Genomic DNA, 16,086 nt, shown 5'->3' on the forward strand with positions numbered 1-16,086 from the left:
CAGTATCTTTGTCTAACTTCACTTTTTTCCTCAACATAGAAAAGTTAGAAATTCAAGGTAGCAACAGCACAGTGCCTGTGGTAGACAGTGACATGTATATTTGTATACTTTTCTGTCTAATGACTTTGGAGAACAGTGTGGGAAGAGAAAAAGAGTAGAGGCGGGAACAGGAATCTCTGACACAATGACCTAAGGGCTTTAGAAGTCAGTGAAAAAGCTAAGGACAGGAGTGCACATGGTGATTAATCGAACATTGCATGAATAGGCTGCTACCTTTTTCCATGTGGCATGGAGATGGATGCAGACCATGTCATGAAAAGGGGAAAAAAATGAAGCTTACAGTCATTATCAGCTCTATGTGTTCTTTACTTATCCATCAACAGGAGAGAAAGCAACAGCAGACTTTTAGGTATGATATCTATTTCCTCTTGAACTAGATCTACCAGCAGATACTGCACAAGAGACCATAACAGAAGTCAAGTGATTGCTGTGAAAACTAATTGCTGTATCTCTGGATGACTAAAACATTTTAAAATCCCTTTCTTAAAGCACTGTGATGCATATGTATCATACACACAAGCAATCCTTTATATCTACACTGCTATAGTACAAGTGTAGTTTTATAATAATCTATCTTGGAATTTAAAATACTTGCACTGGAACTGTTAAGCATCTGGTAGCAATGCAGATTACACATTTTTTTAAATGTTTCCCCTATTAACAATGGTTATTTGGGGAGGTTAAATGATTGCTTTAAATAAATGTGTTCCTAACCTAACACTAAAGCTGTGATTCAAATGATCAAGTAGCAATTTTCAAAATCAGAATTTGTTATGAGTTTAATTTCATTATTAGGTTTACATCATCTTTAAGTAAACAGTATAAATAAAGAGGGCAAGCACACACTGAAGTACCATAATCTAACTCGTAATTTTCTCTTCCATTTCTACAATGAAGAAGGTTAAGAGTAAGCTACCTCATAGCTCTCTCAAGCACCCTCCCCAGCATGCTAGTGAGGACTAAAATCTAAAGTTTTTTAACTCAAAGCAATAGTTTCAAACTTTTTTTGCCACCATTCTGCTGAAAATGCATTTTAAACCTATCCTTACACATCTATCTCAAATTCTGTCACTAGGAAGGATGTGACTAATGACCCCCTGGATATAATGGAAACTCAGCAACAAAAGAACCAGTTTCTATCACACTGTAAAACTGAATCCAGGCATAATTAAATCACAAGTCTATCTTGTTATAAGGTTATAGTCATTATAACACTGGTTAGTTATTCATGCACAGTGCATCTCAATGTACAAAGGCACTTATTACTCATGCATATTTATTGCACAAACAGGTGAGTGGGTACATGCAAATTAACATGCAGAATTGCACATTATACACTTCCCTGCTTCCACTGTTTCTGGTTATTTAGTAAGACATTCCTAGTGACATCTCAATGCTGATGCAAGAAGGAAGTTTTGAATGACAAAACCCTCCTAGTACTTTTATTACAGCTGGTTTAACACAGTAGCTGCCAATATGGAAAAACTTAAATCCAATAAACTATTTTTGAAATATAACATTTACGTAGACCTCTCCATTCTTCATTTTTATAGCTGTGATGTTTCAAGGTATCTTGCTGAGCAAAAATAGATCTCAGGTAAAATTCTCAGAAGTATCTATAGTTCCACTGGCTTTAATAAGATGTATGTTCTTTGGTATCACAAGTGCTTTTGAAAATACTGCCTTTCAACTTTCTTTTGAATACTATCCTTATTTGAAATAAACTCTGGGAAATTATATCCCAGTAGTTTTCCAAGCTTTATCTATCATTGACAACCCTTAAAAAACCCCTTGCCAAATGTCTTAGCATTTCAGGTCAATCCCTTAGTGTCTCCACCCTAGAGACAGACTACATTGAAGCTGCTCTCAGAAGGTCCAACCTTGTTTCGGTGAAACTTTGCACGGTTACCACGGATTTTGCTCTGAAGCAGAGCAGGCTTCAGGGAGGTTTCTAAAGTCTCTTGCAAAGACAGCAGGGGGAGGCCAATATCAGTTCACAGAGCATGATGATAAAAGGCTTTTCGCTGCTTCACAGAAATTTCAAAAGACCAGTAAAGTATAATTTATCATGTCCCACATCCCTATTAAGGTGGTAGTGTTTCTGACCATAGAAAACTCTCAATTATTCTTTTATTTTTACCATCTGTTGCTACAGCATAGGTATAAGAAAGTTATTTGGGAAAAAAAATTAAAAAGCACAAACATTTATGAGCAGGCAATAATTTTTGATCTCCAACTCATAACTAATTAATACAATGTTTGTTTTAAAATAGAAAAATAATGGCTAGACAGATTGAACAAATATTGTAGTTTTGAGAGACTTCAGGTACAGTAAAATTACAAGAAAAACATTCCTTAATATGCTAATGAACAAGAAAAAACTGTAAGAAGAAAGTAACACTGTCAACTACAGGGGGTGGATCTGGTATGAGATTGCAAAGAAATGGGCAAATAATGAAAAGGCACCTGATGGTTGCAAAGCAAATATTTAAATTCTATCCAGCAACACAATACTTGCCTTAAAATACGTAGGCTTTCAGTTTTTCTGGCATGTGAGAGAAGTTGCTTTGTTCACATTTTTAAACTAAGATTGCAAAATACCAGCCAATTATTTTGTCTGTGCGATTCAACGTAAGAGAAGGGTAAAGATAACCTCTGAATTTTATTCAAGGCCTTTTTTTTTTATTTACTCAAGCCAGTAAATAATAAAAATTAAAAAAAAAACCACCCTGGTCCACAATGTGAGACTGCCTTTGCAGAAATAAGGAGCCTGTGAAGATTGCATACCATAATTCCCTCTAATTTTGAAAATGATCACTGCTGAATGTTTTCTGAGGGTAAAAGTGTAATCAGTTATAGATCAATACGTAATTTCACTCAAAAGGAACTCAACTGTTCCCTAAAAGTAGAGATGTTCTCAAATAAAAATCAAATGAACACATTAACAAAGTTCAGACTAATCTAAACAACAAAGTTTTATACTACCTTATTTATGTTTTATAATACCTTGGTTATATTTATTTCTGATGTCATAAAACTCCTTATGTTTTCAATTTTGATGGCTATTTATTTGTTTTAAGGCAGTTGAAATTATTTTTTTAGACTTCTTAGTGTGATAGTCTTGCTTTCTGCTTAAGACTTATCGTCACAAAAGAATGGTGAAATTGGAAGATAAATTCTAATATTAGAATTTATCTAATAAGCACAGTCAAAAGTGTAATTCCCCCAGCAGATTCCAGATTAAAACTCTCAGGATTAACATACCTTCCTTTGGCGCCGCTAAATCCTTTTCTATGTAATTAGATTGTAGTAAAGTGCTCCATCTGTACACGTATCCCAGTATGATTTTTAATTGAAAAGCCATGTAAAGTAGCATTGTATCAAATAAAAGGCATTTTGAGTACATCTGAGACCCTGTACAGAATCACATGCTATAAGCCATTATCATTTAGTTCACTACTGACCCCGAAAGGCTCATTAACAAACCGCTACATTTGCATTAAAAATAAAATAAATTTAAAAGTCACAAATATAAAACAATCAAGACAGGAAGAAATCTCATGCACTTGTCATAATACTTACGATGTGCAGCTCTAGATAATCTCCGAGCCCAGTAGAACTGTCCACTCTTACTAACACGGCCTCTTTTTGAACAGTACTAAACCCTATTGCCAGTCTGTCCGCGCGAGTGCTTGGCCGATCGTTAGGGGGCCACGTGTAAGTGATTTGTCCACCACCTTTGCTAAAGATATATGTTGTTCCCGCTGCAAAAAAAAAAAAAAAAAAAAAGAAATGAATATAGTTAGCTCGCTTGCACCAATGAGAACCCACATGGAAATCATATGCTCTGCAAAAGTCAGGATGTTCTCACACAGCAAATGGATTCATAGAAATGAAGAGGGCTGTATTTCAACATGAAGAGGTCTTTATCTCTGAAAATTTTGCAGCAAGTAAAATATTAGTGTTTTTTATATAGTGCAATCAACACAGAATATAACTTAATTGCAAACGAAACAACTTAAAATACCATAGCTCTGCTTCAGAAATGCATATCTGTTCAAGAGAATTCTTAAGCATATGCTTGATGAACATGTTTCTGTGATGTATAGAACATGGATGAGCTGAACCAAATTCTTTCCCAAACTGGGCCTAGGTAGAAAAATCAAGCAATTCTATTTACCTCATGACTGACAAAAAAATGCAGCTACTTATTTGCACAATGAAAATGACACATTATCGTGCCCAGCGAAGCAAGATGTTAGCAAATACATTCAGATAAGATTTTACAGATCTAAGGTTTATCATCTTGTGACAGATGGGGACAACAAATGGAAACAAACTTTACTTGTCATGTCAGGACAAAAAGACATCAGTCTACCATCTGAGTAAGCAATGGCTTATTCACATAATGCTCAATGTATATCTTTTAAAAGTGGAAATCTTTACACATTATATGCAGGGTGCACTTACAAAATCTATAATCTGTTTTAACCAAGTGTTTAAACCACTTAGCACTCAGATACTTAACTTTATATTTCCTCTGAACTAAAATAGCAGCATATCCGGACATTTTCCAGATTAAAAGTTGTATCTTAACAACACCATATAACAGGCAAGTTATGCATGCACTTGATCTTTCATTTGAAAAGTCACTACAAGATGGCCACTTCTTTTCTATGAAGGTAGATCAAAGCTTAGGGAGATAGGTCAACGCATTGTAAATACAGATGTCTAATTTTATTCTCTGTCCTACACTGTCTCAGTGTGTGGCTATTTGCAATTTTATTACATTTTACCTATTTTTTATTAAATCTTATCTATTTTACTAAACAGATAGTGATAGGACAAGTGGAAATGTTTTTAAACTAAAAGAGATTTAGATTAGTTACCAGGAAGAAATTCTTTTCTCAGAGGGTAGTGAGACACTGGAACAGGTTGTCCAGAGCAGTTGTGGATTCCACATCTCTGGAAGGCCAGGTTGCATGGAGCTTTGAGAAATCTGATCTAGTGGGTGACATCCCTGCCCATGGAGAGGGTTTGGAACTAGATCATTTTTTAATGTCCCTTTCAACTGAAACCATCCTATGATTCTATGAAATGCAATTCAGATTATTCCACTCAATGCTCTCACTACATACTTCCCATGCCCATGTGAGGAGATAGTGCATAACAACATAACTGTAATTTTCTGACTTTCCTTCAAGATTGACCCAAAATGCTGTGAACAGATAAAGGGATCTAAAATTCCTTAAATGTGTGGAGTTTTAAAGCCAAAGCCAAGAAAGACTTTATAGTTACACTACTTGTGCAACTCCCAGATGTCTCCAAAATCTTATTTTACTGCACAGCAAGGCTGTTTTGTGTCAGTCTCAAAGCAAAAAGGACACACGGCCTTTTTGAAAAGATACCCTATATGTATTTCTAATATCACTGTTCCTTTATGGAATTACGTACCTACTCGTTAGTTTATTCCAGTGTCACCACTTTGGAATATTTCTGCACTGTGCATAGCACCTAAAACACTGTAAAACTCATTTTATATCAACACACTTGTGTGATTGCACTGTGCTTGAAATAGATCTCTTGGCTTCTCCCTTGATGCCAAAATACCAACCTGCATATGTTTTAGGAAAACTTGTCGATATTCTTCAGCAAAGACAAACACAATCACTGGTCTGATATCTAAGTTTTCACTTTCACTCTGAGTGAATTCAGGTTTATCACTATTATAAAGAGTTGTTTATGAGTAGTGAAGATTGGGGCTGTGCTAGGATTGTAATGGACATGAGCAAATGGTGTCTGGTTTAGGAATGTGTGAGACAAACACCTCATCTCCCTGCTCTCCCATCCTTGCTTTCCTCCTATGTGGTGCCCTGAAATGCACAATAACCTGTCGTGTGCCGTTCAGTAATGACAGCTGAATCTCCAGTTACAATACATCCAAAAAAAAAAGTCACATGAGACAGGGGATGGACCATCAGTGTTGATGGTCCCCAAGTTCTCCTCTTTGCTGCTTACTGTTGACTTCAAATCTTGAACTGAGGAGTTTGAACCTTCATACCGTATATGTCACAGTGGTGTCTGCAGTGAAAAGATTTGTTCTGTGTTGATGAAAAACTGAGGGTTTGATGCAAAGCTCATTAAAAACACTGACAGCCTTGCTGTTGACTTCATAAAACATTGTGTCAGGTCATGAATGAGGTTCTTACAAGTAACAAAAATGAGAAGGCTAAGAAAAAAACAACTCCTTACACCTCAATGTCGCAGATGAAACTGTTAGAATAGTACATAAGATTTAAGTGGCAGTGCATAATTCTCCTTTTCTTGGTTGTAACAGATGTGTTTACCCAATTAAGAAGACAAAGAAAAAGCCTGCCAAGCAATGGTGGAGTCATACCGAATACAATGACCCAGAAGTAAGTCTTCAGATCTGAACAATGAGAGACTCTGCTGTTCTCACTCAAGAGAGAATCTTTGTCACATTTTTTTGCTAAATACTGCCCTTCAAATAAACCAGCGAAGAGCAATTCATTCCATACTGCTGCTGCATTGAAGCCAAGGTCAATGTCAGTAGAGCTGGATAAATCTAGCTGTAAATCTTAAACTACATAGAAAAAACATCAAAGTTAAAAAACTTATCTTTTATCCATGAAAACATGTGGCTTATTTTTTTTACGACAAAGCTTTCCCTCCTTTATAACTGTCCATTTTGTAGCTCTTCAAACTAACTGAGTGTCTGGTAAAAGACTAATTAATCCATGCTGATGAATACAGATCTGCCTCTGTCTGAGCTGCACAGGGAGTCACGTTCTTCGAATTTCCTGTATTAATTATGAAAAAAATGGGTCGGAAGCCATCTGAGAATAGATCCTCTAGTGTTTATATTTCAAGAAAGACAAATATAATAATGTAAAATTTATTACTCTGGGATTGATCTCAGTTTATAGTTCGACCTCCCATTAACTATTAAAAGCTAGAAACCGAGCAGTTGTTGGAAACAACCCTGCTTACTCTCAGTTTTGGATATGTTAGGAAACAACAGAGGAAGCCTAATTCACTTGCTCCATAAAGGCTTTTTATGCTCTCTGACAAACCTTATAATGTCTCTGCCGTTCTTTCAGAACACTGTCACGAAAAACCAGTCATCTTCCTTCTCTCTCTTAGCTTGTGGCACTGTGTTGTTTAGGGTTTATCATCTCCAGAGAATTGAAAGCAGCGGAATTATAATGTCAAGAATAGCAATGCCATCAGCACAGTACTTGTAAGTAGGCAACTTTGTAACATGCCAGTTATATCTCTCAGCCACAGAATTTACTGCATAATTCTTTATGTGTCCATGCATCTAGACAATGTTTAGGAAAAATGTCCATACGGGTCTTTGAAATTCTTACCCATGAAAGCATAATTCCTATTGTAACAAACTGCCAGTGGTCAAGTTACAGTAATGGTTTTTAATGGCCTGGGTCTCTCAAGTCCTACTTGTTTGCAAAATTCATCTTTATGAAATAGCGCATTCATTTGAGCATGGTCTGGCAGCAACTCAAGGACATCTGCTTACCTATACAGTATTAAGCAGATAAATATTTTGTTTAGTACCCATTTACTGTATCTATTACTGTTTATGACTGCAAAGCTTTTCAATATTTATTGGTCTGAAGTCACATTTTATGTAGTTTAATAGTTTGCTCAAATCAACCACAAATCAACAGCCTTCTACCTTCCTTATGTTCATTCCAATTTTGAGTTTAGGTATATTGCACTGAAGGGTAATGTACGTAATTCCATTTTCCTCATATAATGTTAGTAACTTCATGTTTATTTTCAACATTCACGTCAGGTTTCAGATGCTGATTAAGTGGATGCAATGGTTCGATTGAGCTCTGGACCCCAGTAAACTATGATTCCATCACACTCTGTGATTCAAAAACTGAAGACTGAAACCTGTAAAGTTCGGTAATGAAAACTATTAGCTGCACTTTAATTAGTAGTAATTTTGAACTATTATAAAAAATATGAAGGGTAAGCATTTCTACTTATAACAAGAAATTACCCAATAATGTAATTTTCTTTCTTTCTGTATCTTATCAGTACTTTATTCTGGGCTACAATGTGAACCCACATATTCCCACTGGTAAGCAATTACTTGCATTGATAAACCTGTTGAATCCAGTGAGACTATTTTTGCAAGTTACTAATAATTACCAAGACTGAAGAATTTACAATATGAAAAAGAATACATATATATATATATATACATGATGTTCCAAACATCTATATGAAGGCATTAATCACATTTACTATGTTCGGAAGAGCATATAAATCTCCATTAATACTTCTTTTTACATATCCATCTATGTATTTTCATCCTGACGAAGCTGAAGTTCAAAAAAGTACATAAAAAGAAGATTTGTGCAGATTTTCTAAGGTAAGTAAAGAAAGGAATGCTTCAAGACAGAAACATGATCTCCCAGGAGGAGAGATGCGGGTGTTTCAAAACAACCCATTTGGTGGAATAAAATACAAACCTTCTGTATTTTTTTTTTCTTAGACTGTGCTGTGTTATTAATTATTTACACAGAACAGAGAATATATGCCACAGGGTTGAGGTGAGGAGGGAACGGCCATTAGGGTTAACCATGGGAAGGAGATGGAAAGAGCTGCTGGAAGAAGTATTACAAACTAAAGACCAGATTCAACTGAATGCTTCCTGAAGGCATTCTGGTACACTCTCGCCCACAAGTCTGGGCAGGAGGTGAATATGGATTGTAATTCCTTTCCTGCAACAGTGACATCAGGCTTCTCTACCTTCAGTCTACTTAATAGCCGAAGAGGTGTATTGGATGGGGAAGATGTTCAAATGGATGATTGCCTGCAGCTCTTCAAAAAGCTTGAGCCACTGGCGTAAGAATGGAGAAATGTCCTATTTTCTGGCTAGATTCTCTTATACTTGTGGATAATAGGGTCTGGGAGTATATTTATGATGTTCCTTTGACCACACTCAGCTTGGCAAACCTTAAAGGGTCAAAGTTTTCCTGGAAATTGGTTGCTACTCCAAGCAATTTTTAGTTAGGTCCTTGAACCAAGCAGACTGCATGCTTGAACTATGACTTACAGTGGTCTTACCATACCAGTACTTTTGTCAGCTCTAAGACCACAAACTGCATGGTATAATTCCTTAGTACTTACGTTATTTCATTCATTGATCTTCCATTCTACTAGAGTAAGAAAACTCACTGACCAAACCAGCACTGACAAAGATCAGATGCTGAGTTTTGTTATTAATATCTTCATTAATGATAACACCTTGCCTCTTCAGGTAAAGATGCCAGTGAAAATAAAGCCAATGAAAAATGTCTATCTGCCTACTGTTAGCCTTCTGTGGCACCCACATTTCACTGTGTTACAGCTGAGTTCTAAAATTCAATTTTTCTGTAAGAAGAGCTGAAGCTACATCATGTTTGAGGTAGGTGCTGCTACCTAAATCTTCAAATGTGCAACAATGTCTGTGATGCAACTGAGACATCTCTATTTCCTGCATAGGTTAATACTGTGCTGATTGTGATCTATAACTGGAGCCTATTTCATAGAACACGATATGTCTTTAAAGTTATGGTCAAGAAGCTATTTTCACCCTGACAATGACTATATGAATATTACCTCAACCAGCTCAATCATCAGCTGGAGCAATTAATTTAAATGAGCCAACAAAGCAGTATCTACTACTATTAATTAAAACACAACTTTACATTGTACTAGAGAACTCCTCTTCCCAAAGTACTAATACTTAGTACTTCCCAAAGCACTGAGGTGACCCTGATTTGCTTTATCAGGGCCTACAAGACCTTTCATCATGTTACATCCAGTTTTTCAGAGAAATCTGTAAACCAGTGCTGCACATGGTTTATTACATTCAGCTGCCCCTAAGAGTTGTCTCCAGGTCAAGGTCTAAGTGATAACAGAACAAACAATCTGGAGTCAAGCCGAGCATCCTGGCCTTTGCAATGGCATTTGTTGTGGGTTCATGGCACTAACACAGAAGCAAAGTTTTTTCCTCAGACTACATGAGTTGCTATAGGTAGCTTAATCTGCTCAGCACCATACTCAGGCACATGTGCACAACCCAAAAACTAAAAAAAAAAAACAAAAACAAAACCAACCAAAAAAACCACCAACAAAACCACTCTTTTCTCTACTTCTCCTTCCCTCCAGCCTATGGCAATGGTATTTGGACAGTTGTTTGTATTTTACCCTGCATGCAATAATAAAGTGGGTAAAAAAATATTCCATTCCTGTTCCAATTTTTTTTTTTTTAACTTGAATTCCCCACTTGCAAATATGAAGTCTTATTTTTAGAAATTTTCTCTGCGAAGGATGATCTTATGGAGCTGCATAACACTTCTACTATTCTTGCTCATCGTCCAATAACTTTTCAATCCACTAGTCAACTTTGAGAGAGGGGTAGGCAAAAATTACAAACAGCAATTAGTAATTGTACAAACTCTTAGCAGTTTAATGAAAATCAATGACTGTGTAAAAGAGAAATCTACAGACTTCAACCACTGTATTTTTTGCTTAGCAATAGCCTGGCAACATACAACTTGGTAGTTTTGTATTGGTGGGCCAGTCAATACACTCAGTGTGCTCTGCTAGCCAGACAACAGACAACATCTGAAATACCATCAGGAGTTCTGTGAGGAAAGACGAACAGAAACTATTGGATTCTTGCACTAAGATAGAGTAACATTTGGGAAACAAAGCACCATTTCATAGAAAAATCAAGAACTATAATTTTTGCTGGTTTTGGAACAAAATGTTCACATTTCAAGTAAAAATATAGCATATATATCTACAATGAGGCTACCTAGCTCAATTGATTTCAACAGCGGCACTAAGCGACAACTAAAATTTGTGAGTAACATTGGCTCAACAAATACCTATAACTATAAAGAACAAGCCTTACACAGCTTAGCATCAGTATTACAAGTCAGTATCATTCTTATCATCATAAATGACATAGATGGTTACCATAAACATTTCAAAGAATTTAAAGAAATTTCCAACTGGAGTGATTTTAATATCTTAGATCAAGTACACCTCGAGTGACCCCATTGATTTAGATCAGATCACTTATCTGGAGTAAAGAATTACTCAGTCTGAGTAGGCACATCAAACCAAGAGCCTTCAATTGTGTTAAAATTAGTATAATTTTCAGAAGGACCTTAGCTAAGCAAGAGCTAGCTGAAACAACTCCTAAGAGAATGCAGAAATTAAGAGTATCTCTTGGTCTTACCTATTAACAAAACATGAGTAGATTTACTGAATGTCAATGGACTTGATAGTATTAAGGCATTGATTCGTAAGATTATTTTTATTAGCTTTGAAACGTCCACAGGAAAAAAGTTCTGTGGTTTGTTGATCTCATTAATATGTTCATTTATACAAAAATCATTACTTATTTTATGAAAGAGTACAGTCTTCCTAACAAAAATCTGACACAGACTGATAAAAGAAAATTATTGTTCTTCTCCACTCTTTCAGTTTAAAAATTTTATGGGCTGCCTATCACTTTTCCAGTATGGATGCTGTTCAAAATGAATTTAAAACATTTTTGTATGAAATGCAAGGCAAGTAATTCCCCATTATTGCCTTGTACCTTTTTGTAATGTAGATGGTTAGAAAATTATGTATTTCAAAAATCAAAGCCTGCCTTAAATGTCATACTGCAGTCAACATGAAAGATTTTAATCCATTATAACTCTATTAAATGTAACAACGATGCAATGTGTCTGATTCTGAAAGCTTGCCAAAAAGTCAGATGGAAATTGAAAGGCAAATGTCTATAAATAAGAGAAGGTTTCATTCCTCCTACCTCGTCAACATATAGTTAAAGATAAATTTCTTGAACAGTGTCTACAGAAGTTTAAATTGTGTGGTTGGGAAGCACATGTGAGAAGGCAATGGGTTGAAAAGTATTCCAGAACAGATAGAAGGTAAAGGTATTGTTGAGGAAACTTACCTATCTGACCACCCAGCAGTAACTCTCCCACCACCTGAGCTGGGACTGAGGCCCCTTTGCAGCAACACTCCCCACACTCACATGATCTGACCAGGTCTTACTGGCTGCACCCTGGGTTTCCCATAGCAGTCTCAGAGGTCCAGATTCTTACAATAATTTAATCAAGGTGCAATAATGAAATAACAAAATAACAGTTCAAGCTGGGTGCCTCTGAGGACGGACCGAACAAAGGAACCCCTGGGCTTTTATAACCTCACAGTCTAAGGGTGCCAAAGTCTAGGGGTTGTCAGCTCCTGCTATGTCTCTCAGTGTCTCTGAGTGTCCCATCCCCTAGTCACAGGTCTATGTGCCCTTTTTTTATGCAAAAGGTCAGCAATTCAGGGCCTCTTGCCTTGGGCTGGGGCTGGGGCTCCTGCTCCCCGGAGCTCAAGCTGCAGTTCACACTACAGCTGCACACTGAGCTACCTGCACTAAATGTATTCCTCAACAGCATTATCAGACCGAAATCAGTAAACCCCAAGTACTCTTGAAGACAATAGGACTGTTTTGGCCTCCACTATCCTTACATTAAGAAATGTCAAGGCCCTACACTTCAGTTTAACCACAGTTACAATCAGTTCCATTAAAATTGAACTGCACGTGCACTGATTTGCTTCTTATGGCTTATTAGTTGTGCCAACATCCAAAATGAATGCAGTGAAAGGGGCTTGTTAGTTGAAGGGATTTGTAACAGGATGCAGAAACTAGGACATTAGCTCAAATACTATGCAGGTCGATAGAGACCAAATGTTTTTACCACCTGTTGGTGGCCTATGTGAAATCATTCAGTGGTTCCAGTCCAGGGACTTTACAAACTCAACAGATACCTGGCAAAACAGATACCTGGAAATTCTGTAAGCCAAGAAACTTGAGTTGAGTTTCCAAACTTCCTAACTCAAATGGGAGGACTGTAAGCTGAAGACATGGACCAGGATCTGAACAAAAGTTACTCCCACAAAAGTAGCTCTGCACAGATGTGCACATAGGCCAAAAAATAGTAGAAGAAAATCCAAACTTAAATTTTCTCCATATAGGTCCATCAAAAGGTAATGTTCTTTTCACAGAGAAAATAATTTTTAGTCATTATTTCATGCAAAACAGGTTGCCTGAAGTTATGTTTTTATTCAAGCACCTACAGCAGCATTCCAATTCCCAGAAGTGTTGCCGTATTTTTGGCAACCTTTAAAAATCAAGCCCCTGTTCTTTAAATGAAGATACAAACATTTGAAATAGTTGGCCTTAAGTTATTTAATAATGTTAAAATGGACAGGAGTTTGGCTGCAAATATCTAGCATGCTTCTAGGCTAAAGTCTTTATTTCTTATTGGCTTCCTTACTAATACAATACTTCAGCTACCCAATCTTGCATTAACTTAGTTATTTTTAAGCGACATTTATATTATGTTCCTTGCTAAATTGTGCATCTCATAATTTAATCTTGAAAAATCCTTAGAGAGCTCTCAAAAGTAGCAAACTTGTCTCAGAAGAAACGTATAATATCCTGAAAATAAATGCACTAACTGCAAGCCTTCTAAATTCATTGAAAAATGATACAAGGATGTCAAATGTTGAACTAAGATGTTGCTCACATCAGAAAGATGGTACTGGTAACACTGCAACTGAAATGGAGCTCTTCTGAAAACAGCTAATTCTATTATGGGCAATGTGCAATGAAGTTTAATATTGCTTGTTTGTAAAGGTAGTGAAGAGTAAGAAGTTCTGTGGCATACATGCTTTCCTACTGATTACTCAACTGTTAATAGTTAGCAGACAAAATACTATTGTGGTAGCATTTCTGAACATTTTGGAGTCAACAGATGCGGGCTACAGCTGAAGGAAAACAGTAAGAGCACAGTTTCTTAGAGATGTTACACTCTGAAATACAATTATAGCAACCATTCTTTTTCTAAGAAAAATGAAATCAAATGAAATGCAAGATATTAGATCTTGGGAAAAACACTGAGCTTAAGCCTCTCTCAAGCACAGGAATCCACCCCTGAAGCAGCTGTTCAGTTACTAGAGGTATCTCAGAAGCAGATCTGGCAAAGTGAAGTACTGATGAGCAAGTTAAACACTGACTGCAGTCTTGAAACACTGCACTATCTCTCTAAATCCAAGCATGAGCAAGTCCAAAACTTCAAGCTATTTTATTTGACATACACGTAATAAATAATTTTTAAAATCCTCAAATTTTAAAACCAAACCTAGTCTTCACCAGTGTTAAATGTACTCAAACCTCTGAAAAGTATCAGGTAAAAAGGAATGCAATGTAAAAAACCTTGCTCAATTGTCTCAAGGAAGCTTGAAAATAAGGACCAGCAAGCAGCTACAAATGATACTTTATTTGGAAAGATTTTCTACTCGTTATCCCAAAGATTGATTTTGGGACATCAATGTTTACTTATGTTATCAAATCTGCACATGAAACAGTGTTTAATAGGGGTACACAAACTCAGCTCTATTTGTACTTGAATCTTTAAGCTTATTAGACCATTATAATAAGAGCTAATGGGGGCCAGCCAGGTTGGGCCAATTCGCTTCCTTCCCATTTCTTTCTCTTCTACTACATAATAGATTTCCAATTGCGGTCTGGCACAAAACTGCTACATGCCTTGTCATTATGATAATTGCTATCATTCTTCTTTGGAAATTCCTTACGCTGTTGTTTGTAAGCAACAATTCTCTGCCAGTTTCAGAGGACAAAGAGCTGCAGTGAAAAATATGCTTCTCACGCTTTTCACTGGGTTAACATACTTCAGTAATTCGAGAGCATGGTTTAACTCCTGGATTCCACAATGATGTTTGGAGAGAACCTGACAGAACAGTTTTGGGGTGTAAGCTTTTCATTCATTTCACCAGGGACTAACTCGAGTGTCAACTCTGACACTTCATATGCCAGTACTATTAGCTATGACTTAGTTCATTTGCATATGCAAGAAAGGTGAGCAGTTAATCCCCCACTGAAGACTAACCCGGCCTAATTAGAGCAGTGATATTGTGTAGGCCTCTTACTTCCAAGGGTCTGGCTAGAGGAAATTACAATTGCTTTTAATATCCTGAAGTGAAGATCAGTATTCAATAGTTTGGGAAATCTTACTTTAATACAGAGCTTTACAGTAACATAGCAAAGATGTCAAGATTACTTCAAAACTGTAAGTAATGCCAAAGCATGCGGAAAATTACTGTGTGCAGAAATGTGCTCAGAGATAACCCATTCTTCAATATGCATTCATCTAAGTTTGCTAAAAAAAAACCAAAACCGACCCAACCCAAAGCAAAACAGAACATTTCCCAAGAAAAGAAGGAAAAAACAATAATTCAAATACACTAAACACCAGTCTCACAGAATCAGCTATGGTTTACCAGCTTGGACGTTTTGAGGACTACTGCACTACAGTATTTTCTTACAGTATTTCTGTAACATAAAGCATGCTTCTAGATATGTTTCTGTGTCTCACACAAAGAATGAATCCATTGAAGACACCCAAATATTAAGAAAGGGACTGTATGGTATTTGAGTTAAAATTTGGTAAGTTACATTTTACAAGTCATAAGGAAAAGAAAGCTCTCTGTCCGTTCATCTGATGAACATCAATCAGAAATTAAGATTCAGTATTTCAATCTAGAATGTTTTGTTCATATCCTGTTTAGTTCTCAAAGGACATTACCTCCTCACATGCTGGAGTCTCGGTAAGAAGGCTGTTCAAACAAGAGGCCGTTTTTGCGATGATATTGCTAGTGTATATAATAATAATGTAACCTAAACACTGCAGCTGAACAAGAGAGCAGTATTTTTGGAATACCTGCTGTTCTAAAGTGCATTGTGAATATTAACATATTCCAGCAAATTAGTTTGCACTCATTATCATAAGCAATTACTTACTATTTAGATGCCGTTGATATTAAATTGGCAAGCAATTTGCAAGAACTAATACATAGCATAAAAAGCTTTTCAACATTCTAACAGTATGA

The 16,086-nt window shown here is 36.4% G+C and overlaps 1 protein-coding gene across 23 annotated transcripts in view; it reads right to left on the reverse strand.

The window, feature by feature from the left end:
- The window catches only part of NRXN1 (neurexin 1), a 699,771-nt gene that overhangs the window by 217,792 nt on the left and 465,893 nt on the right, over positions 1-16,086 (reverse strand). For all 23 annotated transcript variants that reach the window (XM_051783684.1, XM_051783683.1, XM_051783658.1 and 20 more), the window contains one exon: positions 3,643-3,824. In XM_051783684.1, coding sequence (XP_051639644.1) covers positions 3,643-3,824 — 182 coding nt within the window. The remainder of the gene's footprint in view (positions 1-3,642; positions 3,825-16,086) is intronic.

Source organism: Manacus candei, unplaced genomic scaffold (genome assembly GCF_025592945.1).
Source record: "Manacus candei isolate 608988 ecotype Guabito, Panama unplaced genomic scaffold, ASM2559294v1 h1tg000017l, whole genome shotgun sequence".
Classification (NCBI taxonomy): domain Eukaryota; kingdom Metazoa; phylum Chordata; class Aves; order Passeriformes; family Pipridae; genus Manacus; species Manacus candei.